At 40.3% G+C, this 17,361-nt stretch overlaps 1 protein-coding gene across 1 annotated transcript in view; it reads left to right on the top strand.

Moving 5' to 3' along the window:
- Usp34 (ubiquitin specific peptidase 34) overlaps positions 1-17,361 on the top strand; it is a 299,630-nt gene that overhangs the window by 113,179 nt on the left and 169,090 nt on the right. The window contains exons 19-21 of the mRNA XM_045147284.1: positions 3,229-3,318; positions 7,497-7,592; positions 14,287-14,369. Of these exons, the coding sequence (XP_045003219.1) occupies positions 3,229-3,318; positions 7,497-7,592; positions 14,287-14,369 (269 nt within the window). The remainder of the gene's footprint in view (positions 1-3,228; positions 3,319-7,496; positions 7,593-14,286; positions 14,370-17,361) is intronic.

The following is a 17,361-nucleotide window of genomic DNA, read 5'->3' as shown; positions in this document are numbered from 1 at the left end:
TGCAAACAGACTTCAGATGCATGTGCCATCTAGTTCATCTGGTTTTACATGGGTAAACCTGGACCCTTTGGCTTTGCAGGCAAGTGCTCTAACTGCTAAGCCATCTCTGCCGTCCTACACTGTTTTAATTTGTAACTCTTGATGGTCTGGAGAAATGGTTCAGTTGTTAAATGTGTTTGCTTGCAATGCCTGATGGTCTGGGTATAATTCCCCTATATTCATATGAACCTGATGCATAAAGTATCATATGCATCTGGAGTTTGTTTGCCAGTGGCAGGAGGCGCTTCACTCCCCTCCCTCCCTCTCTCTTTTTGCAAATAAATAGTTTTTACACACACACACACACACACACACACACACACACACACACACACACGGGGGGGGGGGATAGACTGCCACACCAGGGCCTCAGCCACTGAAATTGAACTCCAGACACTTGTGCCGCCTAGTGGGTATGTGCGACCTTGCACTTGACTCACCTCTGCACATCTGGTTTAAGTGGTATCTGTAGTCTCTAATGTGGTTCCTTAAGCTTTGCAGGCAAGCACCTTAACCACTAAGCCATTGCTTGAGACCCCCCCCCCCGCCCTTTTTTTGAAAGTCTTGGTTTGGAATTATATAACTTGAATTTGTTGCCCAGAAATTTAAAAATGAACTTATTCCTTAGAAGCAAAATTATTTCTGTAAGCAATATATATAGTTCATTATGTACTTGTATATGTCAATGTTTTGGTTTTTTAGGGTTAGAGCATTATAGCTCAGGCTGAACTGGAATTTACGATGTAGTCTTAGGATGGTCATGAACTCACAGTGATCCTCCTACCTCTGCCTCCTGAGTGCTGGGAATAAAGTTGTGTGACACTGTACCCAGCTTTGTTTTTGTTTTTGTTTAGGTAGAATCTTGCCATATATAGCCCAGGCTGACCTGGAAGTTGCTATGTAGTCTCAGCCTGTCCTCAAACCCATTGGAAATTTTCTTACCTCTACTTCCTGAATGCTAGGATTAATGGTTTGCGCCACCATGCCTGGCTGTATTAATTTTTTTTTTTTTTTTTTTTGAAGTAAGGGTCTCACTCAAGTCCAGGCTGGCCTGGAATTCACTATGTAGTCTCAGGCTGGCCTTGAACTCAATGGCCATCCTCCTACCTCTGCCTCCCAAGTGCTGGTATTAAAGGAATGCACCACCATGCCCAGCTTAAAAATTTGATTTTTAAAATATTTATTTATAAGGGAGAAAGAGAATATGAATGGCTATATGGGCATGCCAAGGGCCATCAGTTACTGCAAGTGGACTCTAGACCTGTATGCCCTACCTTGTGCATCTTCCTTATATGGGTCCTGGGCACTCAAACCTGGGTCCTTTGGATTTGCAGGCAAGCGGCTAACCACTAAGCCATCTCTCCAACCCTAAGATTATATATATAAATTTGTATTTTTATTTTTTGGTTTTTTGAGCTTGGGTCTCACTCTGGTCCAGGCTGACCTGGGATTCACTATGTAGTCTCAGGATGTCCTTGAACTCACGGTGCTGCCTCCCGAGTGCTGGGATTAAAGGTGTGCACCACTATGCCCATCCTGATTTTGTTTTAATTATTTTTGTATTAGCAACTGCCATGATTATAAACAATATCCCATGGTAATTCCCTTTCCCCCACTTTCCCCTTTGAAACTCCATTCTCCATCATATCCCTCCCTCCTCTCAATCAGTCTCTCTTTTATTTTGATGTCATGATCTTTTCTTCCTATTATGATGGTCTTGTGTAGGTAATATCAGGCACTGTGAGGACATAGATATCCAGGCCATTTTGTGTGTGGAGGAGCACATTGTAAGGAGTCCCACCCTTCCTTTGGCTCTTACATTCTTTCTTCCACCTCTTCTGCAATGGACCCTGAGCCTTGGAAGGTGTGATAGAGATATTGCAGTGCTGAGCACTCCTGTTACTTCTTCTCAGCACCATGATGCCTTCTGAGTCATCCCAAGGTCATTGACATCTGAAAAGAGAAGGTTCCCTACCAGAAGTGAGAGGAGCGTTAATATATAGGTTTGAACATTAAGAGAAGTGCTTAGTGGGCAGTTTGATGAGCATAGTATATACTTTTAGCCAGACAGCAACAGGCATTACACCCCTAGGGCTCATACCCCTGTTGTAGGTTTTCAGTATTAGGGATGTATTCCCTCCCATGGAGCAGGCCTCCAGTCCAAATAGAGGGCAGTTGGTTTCCACCATGACAGACATGCCACTATTGCACCCATTGCCAGTCTGATTTTTAAAAATTAATTAATATTTATTTATCAGAGTCAGAGAGAGAGAGAGAGAGAGAGAGAGAGAGAGAGAGAGAGAGAGAGAGAAAATGGGTGTGCCAGGGTCTCTAGCCTTGTAAACAAACTCCAGATGCATGTGCCACCATGTGCATCTGGCTCTCTGGGACTTGGAAAATGTAGCCTGGGTCCTTGGGCTTTGCAGGCAATCGCCTCAATGGCTAAGCCATCTCTCCAGCCCAAGATATTCTTATTTTTTATTAAATTTATGAGAAAGAGTGATTGAGAAAGAAGTATGCCAGGGCCTTTGCCACTGCCAATGAACTTTACGCGCATGTGCCTGCCAGTTTGTGTTCGTGCAACATCTTGCGCATCTGGTTTATGTGGGTTCTAAGGAGTTGAACCTGGGTCCTTAGTCTTTGCAGACAAGTAACTGTTAAACCACTTTTCCAGCACTCTAGTGTTTTTTGTTGTTGTTTGTTTTTTGGGGGGATGGAAGCCCAACAGACTGGCTGTCGTTTTTTTTGAGGTACGGGCTCACTCTGGTCCAGGCTGACCTGGAATTAACTCTGTCATCTCAGGGTGGCCTTGAACTCATGGCAATCTTCCTACCTCTGCCTCCTGAGTGCTGGGATTAAAGGCGTGCACCACCACGCCCAGCTGCTCTTTTTTTTTAATATGGGAGGGATGAATGAGAATTGGCCTGCCAGGTCCTCCAGCCAGTGATGTCTTACTTAAGATACGTGTGCATGTGCAAACCTCATGCATGTGTCACCTTGTGCCTCTGGCTTACATAGGATTTGGGGAGTTGAACAAGGGTGCTTATTTGCATACAAGTGCCTTAACTGCTAAGCCATTTCTCCAGCCCTCTTATTTAAGATTTCTAAGTAGCTGTATTTCTGTGAAAAACTGGGTCACTGATAATATTTTTTTTTAATGAATGTCTTTTTTTTTTTTTTACATTTCAGGTCAGTAGTAATTTCACTTCGTCTTCTTCCCAAACTCTTTGGTACTTTTCAGCAGTTTGGAAGCAGTTATGATACACATTGGATTACAATGTAAGTAAATGAATATATGAAATAATTTTTAAGTTTTTCTTCCAAATAACATTGATCAGGGTTTTTGAGTCATTTACTGGCTTTTATTGTATACTTGAAAAAAAATGAGTTTCATAAAATTGAAAAACATTTTATTAAGAATTCTTTGAAGCTGGGCATGGTGGCACACTCCTTTAATCCCAGCACCTGGGAGGCAGAGGTAGGAGGATTGCCATGATTTTGAGGCCATCCTGAGATGACATAGTGAATTGCAAGTCATCCTTAGACTACCTTGAAAAACAAAAAAACAAACAACAAAAAAAAAAAACCACAAAGAAAAGATAGGAAGATTCTTTTTTCTTTTTGTTTGTAGTCTGACAATGCTATAGAATATTCTATTCTAATTTTAGGGTGTTTTTTTATTGTGTGTGTTTATATTAGAGAACTGCTACAAGAGTATCCATGATATATATTTGTATGCTTTTACTTTTTGTTGTCAACACTATTTGGTACATTATATTACTGTATTAGGGATTATCTTGACACTCCTCTGTTGGTCCTTTACATGTGTGTGTGTGTTTAGTTTTTTTTTTTATTTTTTTTTATTTTATTTTTGGTTTTCTGAGGTAGGGTCTCTCACTGTAGCTCAGGCTGACCTGGAATTCCCTGTGTAGTCTCAGGGTGGCCTTGAACTCAGTGTCAATCCTTCTACCTCTGCTATAAGGGTGGGCTGAGGAGATGGCTCAACAGTTAAAGGTGCTTGGTTGGAAAGGCTGCTGGCCCAAGGTTCAACTCCCCAGTACCCTTGTACTGCCAGATAGATGTATGAAGGGATGCATGTGTTTGGAGTTCACCTGCAATGGCAGGAGGTCCTGGTGCATCATACTCTCCTCTCGTGCTCTTCTTGCACGTACATGCATACATACATACAGTGTTTTTTAAAGTTGTTTAAATATTTATTTATTTATTTGGGGGCAGGAGGGAGGCAAATAGACAGAATGGGCACACCATGCCTCTAGCCACTGCAAAAGAGCTACAGTCACATGTACCACCCTGTGCATCTGGCCCACGTGGGTAATGGGAAATTGAACCTGGATTCTTGGGCTTTACAGGCAAGTGCCTTAACTGCTAAGCCATTTCTCCAGTTCCCCATTTTTTAAAAAAAAAAAAATCTCCTTTTTTTTTCTAATCACAATTTGAATTTTCTTTAAATGACTTTGGAATTTTCTTCTCTTGTCTCCCTATATTTTTTTATGTATTTTATCTGGGTATGTATGTACATGTGTTCAGAGGATAAGTTTTGGGAAAGTACTTTGCCCTTTCCAGCTTGTTTGAGGCAAGGTGGCTTACTTATTCCAACTGTCTCCACCTCCTCCCTTACTGTAGGCATGCAAGGATTACTGAAGCCCTCCACAGCTTCTGCTGTTTGTATGTGTATGTATGTTTGTATGTATGATATGTGTATGTGTGCATGCATGCATGCATGCAAATGCATATGCACAGAGGCCACAATAGAAGATAGGGTGTATTTCTCTATTGCTCACCTGTATGTTTTCTTGAGACTGGATTTGTCACTGAATCTCGACCTGCCATTTTCTTTCAGTGTACCTAGTCAGTGAGCCCCAGAAATACTTCCCAGAGGACTAGGGTTATAAGATGTACATGGTCACACTCAGTTCTTCATGTGGTATTGAGGAATCAAAGTTAGGACAGACCAGATCCTCTCAGTCCCTCATGCTTGTATGGCAAGCATTCTTAACCTGCTGAGGCCCTTCCTCAGTCCTAGCTTTTATTTATTTATTTGAGAGTAAGAGACAGTAAAAGAGGCAACTGGAAAATGAAAAAAAAAAAAAAAGTATTGCTGGTCTTGCTAGTGGTGCATGCCTACAGTCTCAGTACTCTTATGAGATGAGGCAGAAGATACTTTGAAGTTTTTTTAGGTAACATAATGAGTTTGAGGTTAGCATGAGGTGGGTACATAGCAAAATTCTGTTAACATTTTTCTTAATGTTATTTATTTATTTGCAAGCAGAGAGAGACAAGAGAGACAGACAGAAAGAACAGGTGCACTAGGGCCTCCAGCCACTGCTAACAAACTCTAGATGCATGCCCCCTTGTGCATCTGGCTTATGTGGGTCCTGGGAATCGAACCTGGATCTTTTGGCTTTGCAGGCAAATGCCTTAACTGCTAAGCTATCTCTCCAGCCCTTATATTTTTAAAAATTAATTAATAATTTAATTTTTAATTAAAAGAATGTAAGGTCTGGAGAGATACTTCAGTGATTTAAGGCACTCAGTTGCAAAGCCTGATGGTCTAAGTTCATTTCCCAAGTACCCATGTAAGCCCAAATGCACAAAGTGGCACATACATCTGCAGTTTGATTGCAGTGGCAGGAGGCCCTGGCATGCCTATACTCATATTCTCTCTTCCTCTACCTATTCCCTGCCCCATCTCTGTCTGAAACAATATAGTTTTTAAAAAATGGGGGCTGGAGAGATGGCTTAGCGGTTAAACGCTTGCCTGTGAAGCCTAAGGACCCCGGTTCGAGGCTCAGTTCCCCAGGTCCCATGTTAGCCAGATGCACAAGGGGGCGCACGCGTCTGGAGTTCGTTTGCAGAGGCTGGAAGCCCTGGCGCGCCCATTCTCTCTCTCCCTCTATCTGTCCTTCTCTCTGTGTCTGTCACTCTCAAATAAATAAATAAATAAATAAATAAATAAATAAATAAATAAAATGGTAGCAAAAAAAGCCGGGCTTGGTGGTGCATGCCTTTAATCCCAGCACTCGGGAGGCAGAGATAGGAGGATCGCCGAGAGTTCAAGGCCACCCTGAGACTACAGAGTGAATTCCAGGTCAACCTGGGCTAGAGTGAGACCCTACTTCCAAAAAAACCAAAAAACCAAAACAAAAACAAAAAGATAGCAATAAGAAATTAAGAATTGAGGCTGATAAGATAACTTAGTTGGCAAAGTGCTTTCCTTCCAAGCATAAGGGACCTGAGTTTGATGCCCAGCACCTACATAAAAATGCCGGGTGTGGGGCTGGCGATACGGCTTAGTGCTTAAGGTGCTTGCCTGTGAAGCCTAAGGACCTAAGTTCGTTTCTCCAAGTTCCACATAAGCCAGATGCACATGGTGGCGCATGCATCTGGAGTTCATTTGCAGTGGCTAGAGGCCCTGGCACACCCATTCTCTCTCTCTCTACCCCTCTACCTCTGTCTCAAATAAATAAAAGTGGATCACGGGAAAAAATTTCCGGGTGTGGCAGAGCATGTGTGAAGTCCCAGAGTTTGGGAAGACAACACAGGCTGATCCCTAAGGCTCTCAGGTCAACCCAACTATCCTGAGTGTTGAGCTCCACATCTACAAGAGATCCTTTTTCAAAGATAGATTTTATTCCTGAAGAATTACCCACCAGATTATACTCTGGCCTCCACGCACACTTGCACGTATGGGCATGTGCTTCTGCACATACAGGTGTGCAGTTGCACATGTAATCATGTATATACACATGCACATGTACCATACAATGAAAATTGAGCAATTGGGAAGTTATTGTGTGCCCTCCATATGCCCTGGGTTTTGCTAAATCCTTATTATCATTTATTTTGTAGGATGATAAGCTATTTTTATTATTAAGTCCTATTTGTAAATGAGTTGTGATGACTGCCTGCAATCCTAGAGCTTGGGTGGGAGGCAGGAAAAGCAGAGGTTGAAGGTCTTCTTTGGCTACATATTGAGTTCAAGGCCAGTCTGCACTATTTGAGACTTTGTCAAAACAAATTATAATATAAGCACTTTATTCCCTTCAAAGCTGTTGAATATTTTATATTAATAAAACAATGATGCTAGCTGGGCGTGGTGGTGCATGCCTTTAATCCCAGCACTTGGGGTCAGAGGTAGGTGGGTTGCTGTGAGTTTGAGGCCACCATGAGACTACAGAGTGAATTCCAGGTCAGCCTGGGCTGGAGTGAAACCCTTCCTTGAAAAACAACCACAAAAAAATAAGATGCTTTAAACTTTAAAAAATCATGGTACATTGCTTTGTAGAGGTTCACCATAAAAATGTAAATAAAATATGTAACATTTAATACTTGAACGTTTTGAAGAATTCTTAGATAAGGTTTTTTTCTTGGTCTAAATAATATCTTTTGTTATCTTAGTCTTTCTCCTTTAAAATTATCTTCTTTAATTGTACCAGGTGGGCAGAAAAAGAACTGAACATGATGAAGCTTTTCTTTGATAATCTTGTATACTACATTCAAGGTGTAAGAGAAGGAAGGCAAAAACAGGCCCTGTAAGTACCTCTCACCTAGTTTAAAAATGATGGCCTTTCTTTTGAGAGATAATTTTCTACCTTTACTACTTTTCTTTCTTTTTTTAAATAAATATGATGGTCACAAAGTATTTGTATGAAAGTAATCCCCCCATAACAGTTTTTGATAGGAATTGGAGATTTAGCTCAGGGTAGAGTAAAGGCCCCTGGGGTTATGTCCCTAGCACCAAAAGGAGAAACAAAAATAAAATATTACTAGTCCTTAGAGAAGTTAGCTTCCTTACATTGGGGTCTTGGTTAGCATTCATTGTTGAAATTTATTAAAAGATACTGTTTGTAAAAGTCAAAATTAAATCTATTAGTACTTATCAGTAGCTTTTTCTTAATGTTACTATGGCCTTTATTCTCAAATTCATCAATATATATTTCCTAAAGTATATTTAACATTGTTAATTTAAAACATTTTATTTACTTTTTTCTTATTTCATACTCATTAGCATGTTTTAGAATCAGTCATGCAGAGGTTTTTTGTTTTTTGTTTTTTTTTCACTGTGCAGTCTCAGGGTGGCCTCAAACTCACAGTGATCCTCTTACCTTTGCCTCCCAAGTGCTGGGATTAAAGGCTTGTGACACCATGCCCAGCTCTGAGTTTTTAAATTTGTGTTGTCTTCTTATAAAATATCCATGAAGAAATTTTTTGAATATTGACAATACTTAAGTGGCTTAGGATATGAATTGTTAGAAATCAGTTAGTGGATTAGTAGGGGATTTATTTTAAATTCTTCTAAGAAGCATCATTGGGGGCTGGGGAGGCAGAGGTAGGAGGATTGCTGTGAGTTCGAGACCACCCTGAGATTGCATAGTGAATTCCAGGTCAGCCTGGGCTAGAATAAGACCCTACCTTGAAAAACCAAAAAATGAAAAAAGAAGGGAATTAATGTTAGTTTTTTATAGATATAAATTAATCCATTTGAGGGATATACTCTCATTTTACAATGAGAACACTGAAGATAGCAGACAATGAATAACTTTCTCAAGAGAGATATTTAATAAAGCATAGTATTCAAGGCATGGTGGCGCACGCCTTTAATCCCAGCACTTGGGAGGCAGAGGTAGGAGGATCGCCATGAGTTCAAGGCCACCCTTAGACTACAGAGTTAATTCCAGGTCAGCCTGGACCAGAGTGAGACCCTACCTCGAAAAACCAAAAAAAGAAAAAAAAAAAAGAATAGTTGGGGCTGGAGAGATGGTTAGTGGTTAAGGCACTTGCCTTCAAAGCCAAAAGACTTATGTTCAATTTCCCAGTACCCATGTAAGCCAGGTGTACAAGGTGGCACATATATCTGGAGTTCGTTGCACTGGCTGGAAGACCTGGTGCACCCATTCTTTCTATCTCTCTCTCTCTCTCTGTCTTTCCCCCTCTCTCAAATAAAGAAAAACAAAATATTTAAAAAAAGAATAGTCAAGATTTGTACCCAAGCAGTTTGTTTATGAACTTAGTATTTATTATTTATTTAATAGCTCAGGCTACCTGGGAATTTACTGTGTAGCCCCAATCTGGCTTTGAACTTGCAGTCCTCCCTCAACATCCCAATAGCTATACACTGTTACTTCTCTAAATATCAAAGTATATCTTATGTCTCATCACAGGTTGACCCAGAAGTTTTGTATTTATCTTGATAACTTAACTTGTAGCTTAGCATTCTTTATTTTTCCATTATTTTTATTATTGATAACTTACATAGTTATAGAAAATAAACCATGATATTTCCTTCTCCCCCTCACTTTCCCCTCTCCACTCTCCACCATGTCCCTTTCCCCTCTCAGTCTCTTATTTTGATGTCATCATCTCTTCCTCCTATTCTACTTGTCTTGTGTAAGTAGTTCCAGGCACTGCAAGGTTAAGGATGTGTACAATGAAAACTTTAAAACACTCAAGACAGAAATTTCAGAAGACATTGGGACATGGAAAGACATTCCATGTTCTTGGATTGGAAGAGTCAACATTGTGAAAATGACAATATTACCTAAAGCAATCTACACATTTAATGTAATCCCTTTCAAAATTCCAATAGTATTATTCACAGAAATAGAAATAACAATCCTAAATTCCATTTGGAAGTACATAAACCCTGGATTGTCCAAAACAGTTTTGAGCAACAAAAATAAGGCTGGTGGTATCACCATACATGATTTTTTTTAATTTTAAAAATTTTACTTATTTGAGAAAGGGGGGGGGGCAGATATATATAGAGAGAGAATGGGTGTACCAGAGCCTCCAGCCACTGCAAGTGAATTCCGGATGCATGCACCTTCTTGTGCATCTGGGTACCGGGGAATTAAACTTAGGTGATTTGGCTTTGCAGGCAAGTGTCTTAAACAGCTAAGCCATCTCTCCAATTCCAACCTGATTTTAATCTATATTACAGAGCCATAGTAACAAAAACATCATGACACTGGCACAAAAGTAGCCATGTAGATCAGTAGAACAGAATAGAGAACCCAGATGTAAGTCTGGGCAAGTATAGCCACTTAGCTCTTATATTCTTTCTGCCACCTCTTTTGCAATGGACCCTGAAACTTGGAGGATGAAATAAATAAGTGTTGTAGTCAGGTTTGCGTTGCTGGTACAAATCACCCAACCAAGAGCAGATTGTGGGAAAAAGAGGTTTATTTTGGCTTACTGGCTCAAGGGGGAAGCTCTATGGTGGTAGGGAAAATGATGGCATGAGCAGAGGGTGGATGTCATCACCTGGTCAACATCAGGAGACAACAGGAGAGTGTGCCAAACACTGGCAAGGGAAACTGGCTAGAACACCCATAAACCAGCCTCCAACAATACACTGCCTCTAGGAGATGTTAATTCTCAAATCTCCATCAGCAGGGAACCTAGCATTCAGAACACCTAAGTTTATGGGAGACACCTGAATCAAATCACCACAATAGGCCTCACATATTAGTGAACACTCCACTGTGGTGTATATTCTGAGCACTTGACCACTTTTGAGTCACTCCAGTGGTCCTAACATCTAGATAATAGATAGGTGGCTTCCAGTTAATCTTCAGCTTGATTTCAGCAGCCCCATCATATGAAGTCTTCAGCAATAGAATCTTACTTATCATCTACGTCTGGTGGGCAATCAAGAGTCTTGGCTCCAATCTGTTGTGTTTTGGAGGCATCAAGGGCCTCCCTGGCCAGTAACTTGCTTGCTAGAAGGTATACCACACCCAGTCCTAAAAATTTTCTAATAAGTTTCTGGCTTTTGGGCACAACATTATCTACCTTTACAGGATACATTGCCTAAACTTATTTTGTTTTGGTTTTTTGAGATAGGGTTTCACTCTAGTCCAGGCTGACCGGGAATTCACTCTGTATTCTCAGGGTGGTCTTGAACTCACGGCAATCCTCCTACCTCTGTCTCCCAAGTGCTGGGATTAAAAGTGTGTGCCACCATGCCTGGCTTTGCCTAATCTTTTTTAAAATAATTTATTTGCTTGTAAGGAGAGAGAGGAAAAGGAAAGGAAAGGGGAAAGGGAAAGGAAAGGAAAGGAAAGGAAAAAAGAGAAGGAGACTAAATTGGCTCTAGTTGCTGCAGGTAAACTCCAGATTCAGGTAGCACTTTATGCATCTAGTTTTATGTGTGTATGCTGGAATCAAATCTGGACCATATGCTTTATGCAGAACATTAACCATCTTTTTTTTTAAAAAAAATATATGCATTATTAGCTAGTGGAGAAGTAGGTTTCCACATGGCTTATTCATAACATCTTAAATTCTGTCTCTCTTCACACCAATCCTCTCCTCCACCCCCTGCCCTTAGACTCTCCTCCCCACCAATAAACTTTTTTATTGTTCATTTTTATTTATTTATTTACTTATTTGAGAGTGACAGGCACAGGGAGAAAGACAGATAGAGGGAGAGAGAGAGGATGGGCGCACCAGGGCTTCCAGCCACTGCAAACGAACTCCAGACGCGTGCGCCATCTTGTGCATCTGGCTAACGTGGGACCTGGGGAACTGAGCCTTGAACCGGGGTCCTTAGGCTTCACAGGCAAGCGTTTAACCGCTAAGCCATCTCTCCAGCCCTTTTTTTTTTTTTAATGATAGAGTGAGAATGAGTGTAAGGGAGAGAGAATTGTTGCTCCAGGGCCTCAGCCACCACTGCAATTGAACTCTAGATGCTTGTGACACTTAGTGGGCAAGTGTGACTTGCACTTGCCTCACCTTTGTACATCTGGCTTACATGGGATCTGGAGTGTTGAACATGGGTCCTTAGGCTTTGCAGGCAAGCACCTTAACCACTAAGCCATCTCTCCAGCCAGTAATAATCTTTTATCCTTAAGCCTTTAATAGTGAATCTAGCCAGGTGTGGTGGCTCACACCTTTAATCTCCCAGCACATGGGAGGCAGTGGTAGGAGGATCCACATGAGTTTGAGACCACTTTTGGGAAGCAGTTTTGTGAAGTTTTTGAAATTTTGCACTTAGTGGAAAGTCATAAGGATTTGAATTAATAGGCAGTCTCATCTTTTCGCAAGCTAGGTTATAGATCAGAGCTTAAGCTTGCTGCTGGTGTGTGTTGACAGAACAGTCTGAGCAAATCTCTGCCTTACATTTATATCAGACATATTCATGATCAGTGTAGTCTTAGTGAGTTAAGTGCTTAGATACTGGAAGTATAAGATCTAGACTAAGAACCGGGCATGGTGGCTCATGCCTTTAATCCCAGCACTCGGGAGGCAGAGGTAGGATTGCCGTGAGTTCGAGGCCACCCTGATTCTCCGTAGTGAATTCCAGGTTAGCCTGGGCTACAGTGAGACCCTACCTTGAAAAACCAAAAAAAAAAAAAAAAAAAAAAAAAAAAAAAAAAAAAAAAAAAAGATCTAGACTATAATGATCTGTAGACAAGAAATACTTACGCTTATTTATTTATGTTTTAAAATATTTTATTTATTTGTTTACTTGAGAGAGAGACAGAGGAAGAGGCAGAGAGAGAGAGAATGGGCACTCCAGGGCCTCTAGCCACTGCAGACAAATCTCCAGACTCATGTGCCCCTTTGTGCATTTGGCTAACGTGGGTCCTGGGGAATCGAACCTGGGTCCTTAGGCTTTGCAGGCAAATGCCTTAACCACTAAGCCATCTCCCCAGCCCTACCTTTGTTTGTTTGTTTGTTTGTTTATTTGTTGAGAGAGAATGGTGGGGGAATGGGCATTTCAGGTCCTGCCACTGCAAATGAACTTCAGATACATAACCATCTTGCGCATCTGGCTTTACATATGTTCTGAGGATTTCGATTCAGTTTGCTAGTCTTGGCAATCGAGTTCCTTTTAACAGATAGGCAATCTCTTCAGCCCAACAAGACATTCAGATGCAAACCTGAGTATTACTCTGGTCCCACAGTGTCTCCCTGTTGTGTTTCAGTGTCGTCTTTTTCCATCTAGAGCAATGCCAAACTCTTTCTGACGTTCAGACTGTTTACATTCTACCAGTATCTTGTCCTTCCTCATCAACAGACTTAGCACACAACACACTTGCTTCTTAGAATATTCATCCTTTGTGCATGCTTATAAATTTAAGATAAACTTAATTTCCAGAGAACTGTGTGAACTCATATTTTGATAAAACTTTCATGATAACTGTTTCATTGAATTTTTGTGTGTGTGTTTGTTTTGTTTTTTGAGGTAGGGTTTCACTCTAGCTCAGGCTTACCTGGAATTCACTATGTAGTCTCAGGGTGGCCTTGAACTCTCTGTGATATTCCTACCTCTGCCTCCTGAGTGTTTGGGATTACAGGTGTGCACTACTACGCCCATGCTTGATTATTTAGATTTGAAATAAACCTTCATAATACCAATTTTATATCAACTACATTATTTTTGAACTAGATTTAGGAAAAGTAATGTGAAATGTGTGTTTTAAAAATGTAATCTTCTATTGGTTAACATATTATTTCTTCATTTATGTATATATCACACAATTTTAAAGTGACATTTCTTTGCTTTTTTATATGTATATGTGTGTGTATTTATATGGGCATACATGTGTGTGTGGATATGCATTCATATGTATGCAGTGTCAAAAGTTTGACATCAAATATCTTCCTTAGTCTCTATTTTATTCTGTAAGACAAGGTCCCTTGTTGAGCTTAGAGTCACTGATTTGTCTAGATGAGGTAGCCAGGAAGCCTCAGGGATCTCCTATCTTCTTCTCCCAAGCATTGGGGTTACAGGTGTATACTTCAAAGCCCCAGGGATTCTCCTGTCTTCTTCTCCCCAACACTGGGATTACAGGTGTACTCTTCATACCCATCATTTTATGTGTGTACTAAGAATCTGTATTTATGTCCTCATGATTTGTGCATCATACACTGGGCCATCTTCCCATCACTTTTTATATACTTTCAACTAAATTTAAAGTAAATTTGGTTACAGTGTGAAGATTTTTATAATTAATTAAATTGTATAAGTTTAAACACAACATTTAGTTTTGGGAACATTATAAAGCCAAAGTTATATACTTAATTAATAGTAAATGCAAATTGAAATGGATTTCTGCTTTTTCTGTGTAAGTTATGATTCAGAATATTAATCAGAATATCTAATTATGCCAGGTGTTCATAGTTTGTAATCCCAGTACTCTGTAGGTTGAGGCAGAAGGATCACCTTGAATTTGAGAAATGCCATCTTTTATTAATTATTTGAATTACTTTTTGTAGGTATAGCCATAGTGCCGAAGTTCAAGTTCGACTTCAGTTCCTAACTTGTGTGTTTTCAACTCTGGGATCACCTGATCATTTCAGTAAGTGTTTTAGTCCGTAAGTTTTAAATATTTATTTTGGACCTTAGAATAAACTAGTTAAGCTACTCATTCCTTTGGATTTCTGCAATAATTATCCTGAATGTATTTATGTATCTTTTTCTCCCCTTGGCAGGGTCTCTAGCTTAGGCTGACCTTGAATTCATTACGTAGTCTCTGGGTAGACTTGAACTCATGGTGATCCTCTTACCTCTGCCTTCTATGTGCTGGAATTAAAGGCTTGCACCACCACATCTGAGTTTTGCTAACATTTTAAATAAAATTTTCCAATATTTTGTTTTAATCCAACTTTCAAAAAATTTTTTTATTTGACAGAGAGAGAGAGAGAGAGAGAGAATGGGGGAATGGGCACGCAAGGGCTTCCAGCCACTGCAAGTGAACCCCAGACATGTGTGCCCCCTTGTGCATCTGGGTAATGTGTGTCCTGCAGAATCGAACCAGGGTCTTTTGGCTTTGTAGGCCTTAACCACTAAGCAATCCATCAGCCCACAACTTTTTTTTTTTTTTTTTTTTTGAGGTAGGGTCTCACTCTGGCTCAGGCTGACCTGGAATTCACTATGTAGTCTCAGGATGGCCTTGAACTCTTGGCGATCCTCCTACCTCTGCCTCCCGAGTGCTGGGATTAAAGGCGTGCGCCACCACGCCCGGCTCACAACTTTTTTTTTAATTATTTTTTATTTTTTTGTTATTCACAACTTTTTAAATAATAATTCAAATATTTACCCTAAGATCATTGGATAAGCATGTTATTATTAAGCTTTTTAATATGTATTATATTTATTTATGTAAGAAAGAGAGAATAGACATGCCAGGGCCTCTAGCCACTGCAAATGAATTCCAGACACATGTGCCACTTTGTGCATTGGCTTACATCTGTGCCAGGGAATCGAACTTGGGTCCTTAGGCTTACAGACAAACACATTAACCACTAAGCCATCTCTCCAGCCCCAAAGCATTAATTTTTTTTTTTTTTTTACCAGCTTTATGGTAATGAGTATATGGCCTTGATGACATTCTCTTTCTGTCTTTAATCTCTGGTAATGCAAATTTCTCAAGGGGAATAGAAGGAAAGACCATGTTAGGGTAATCACATCTTCTATTAACTTTTGTTGTAGAATTCTGCCATTCATTTGGAAATAGCCATTAACTTTTTTTTTTTTTTTTTTTGAGGTAGGATCTCATTCTAGCTCCACTGACCTGGAATCTACTGTGTAGTCTCAGGGTGGCCTCAGACTCTCTTGGCAATTCTCCGGCTTCTGCCTCCCAAGTATTGGGATTAAAAGCATATGCCATCATTATTACCATGATTAATAGGGCTGATTTGCTTAAAATTACCTGGGTTCATCATCATAATACACATTCATTGGCCACAATTTTATTTAGATTATTTTATATTTTGTTTCATGAACAGTTCTTTCTTTCTCCTTTTTATTTTACTATCTTATTTCATTTTTTTTGTTTGAGGGAGAAAGAGGCAGAGAGACAGAATGGGCATGCCAGGGCCTTTGGCTGCTGTAGGCGAACTCCAGATGCATGTGCCATGTTGTTCATCTGGTTTACATGAGTCTTGGGGAATCAAACCTGGGTTCAAGTTTACTTTGGTTTTTCAGGGTAGGGTCTTATTCTAGCTCTTGAGTGCTGAGATTAAAGGCATGTGCCATGACGCTTGGCACTTTTTCTCGTTTTGTTTTGTTTTTCAGGGTAGGGTTTTGTGTTAGCCCAGGCTAACCTGGAGTTCACTGTGAAATCTCAGGGCAGCCTCCAACTCACAGTGGCCCTGAACTCCCAGCAATCCTCCCATCTCTGCCTCCCCAGTACTAGGATTAAAGGCATGTACCATCACGCCTGACTTTTCTGTGTTTTACATAGCAATTGACTGGTTATATTCAGGAGTGGGAACCAAATCCATTGCTACACATTCTTATTTTTTGCAGCTGGGAGAGTTCAAGGTAGGGTCTTGTTCTAGCCCAGGCTGGCCTGGAATTCACTATGTAATTTTAGGATTTTCTTGAAATCACAGAGATCCTCTTCCCCTCTGCCTCCCAGGTGCTGGAATTAAAAAGGCGTGCACCACCATGCCAGGCTCCATATGCTACATATTCTTACTAGAGGAGCAAGCTTGACTTTCCTTTTCTCTTGCTCTATATTCTTTTTCTTTTTTTGTCTTTTGTTTTTTTAAGGTAGGGTCTCAGGCTGACCTGGAATTCATTATGTAGTGTTACGGTGGCCTCAACTCAGAGATCCTCCTACCTCTGCCTCCCAGGTGCTGGCATTAAGGGCCTGGCTTTACATTCTTTTTACTGTATGTTTAACACAGAAAACCTCATTGTTTAGAAGGACCCTACTTTTCTTTTGCTGTGTGTTTACTAGTTTGCAAAGAATCACTTGCTCTTTTTTATACTTATTTGTACTTGCAATCTACCATGTGTTTCTTCTACTGCTTTGTGTATATATTTTTCTCACATTCCACCTATTGATAGTAAATACCACTAATACCATGATATCAACAGATTTAAATAGTAAGGCACCTGGGGCTGGAGAGATGGTTTAGCAGTTAAGGCACTTGCCTGCAAAGCCAAATGACCCGGTTCAATTCCACAAAACCCATATGTAAGCCAGATTCATAAGGTGGCACATATGTTAGGAGTTTGTTTGCATTAGTTAGAGGCCCTGGCATACCTATTCTCTCTTTTTTTCTCTCTCTCAAATAAGTAAGTAAATAATTAAAAGGATGAGGCATCTAGCATCTGTTGTTTGGTTTTTTTGTTTGTATTTTGAGGTAGGGTGTCACTAGCCCAGGCTGACTTGGAATTCACTACCCTGAACTCACTGCAATCTTCCTACCTCTGCCTCCTAAGTGCTGAGATTAAAGGTGTTTGCCACCATGCCTAGCTGTTTTGTTGGTGTTGGTCGTTTCTGTTTTCTCTTTTTTCTTCTTTCTGTTTTTCTGGAGTATTTTGGTTTTTCAAGGTAG

This window comes from Jaculus jaculus, chromosome 4, assembly GCF_020740685.1.
Source record: "Jaculus jaculus isolate mJacJac1 chromosome 4, mJacJac1.mat.Y.cur, whole genome shotgun sequence".
In the NCBI taxonomy this organism is placed as follows: domain Eukaryota; kingdom Metazoa; phylum Chordata; class Mammalia; order Rodentia; family Dipodidae; genus Jaculus; species Jaculus jaculus.
The sequence above is the reverse complement of the archived record's forward strand: the minus strand, read 5'-3'. Positions and strand labels throughout refer to the sequence as shown.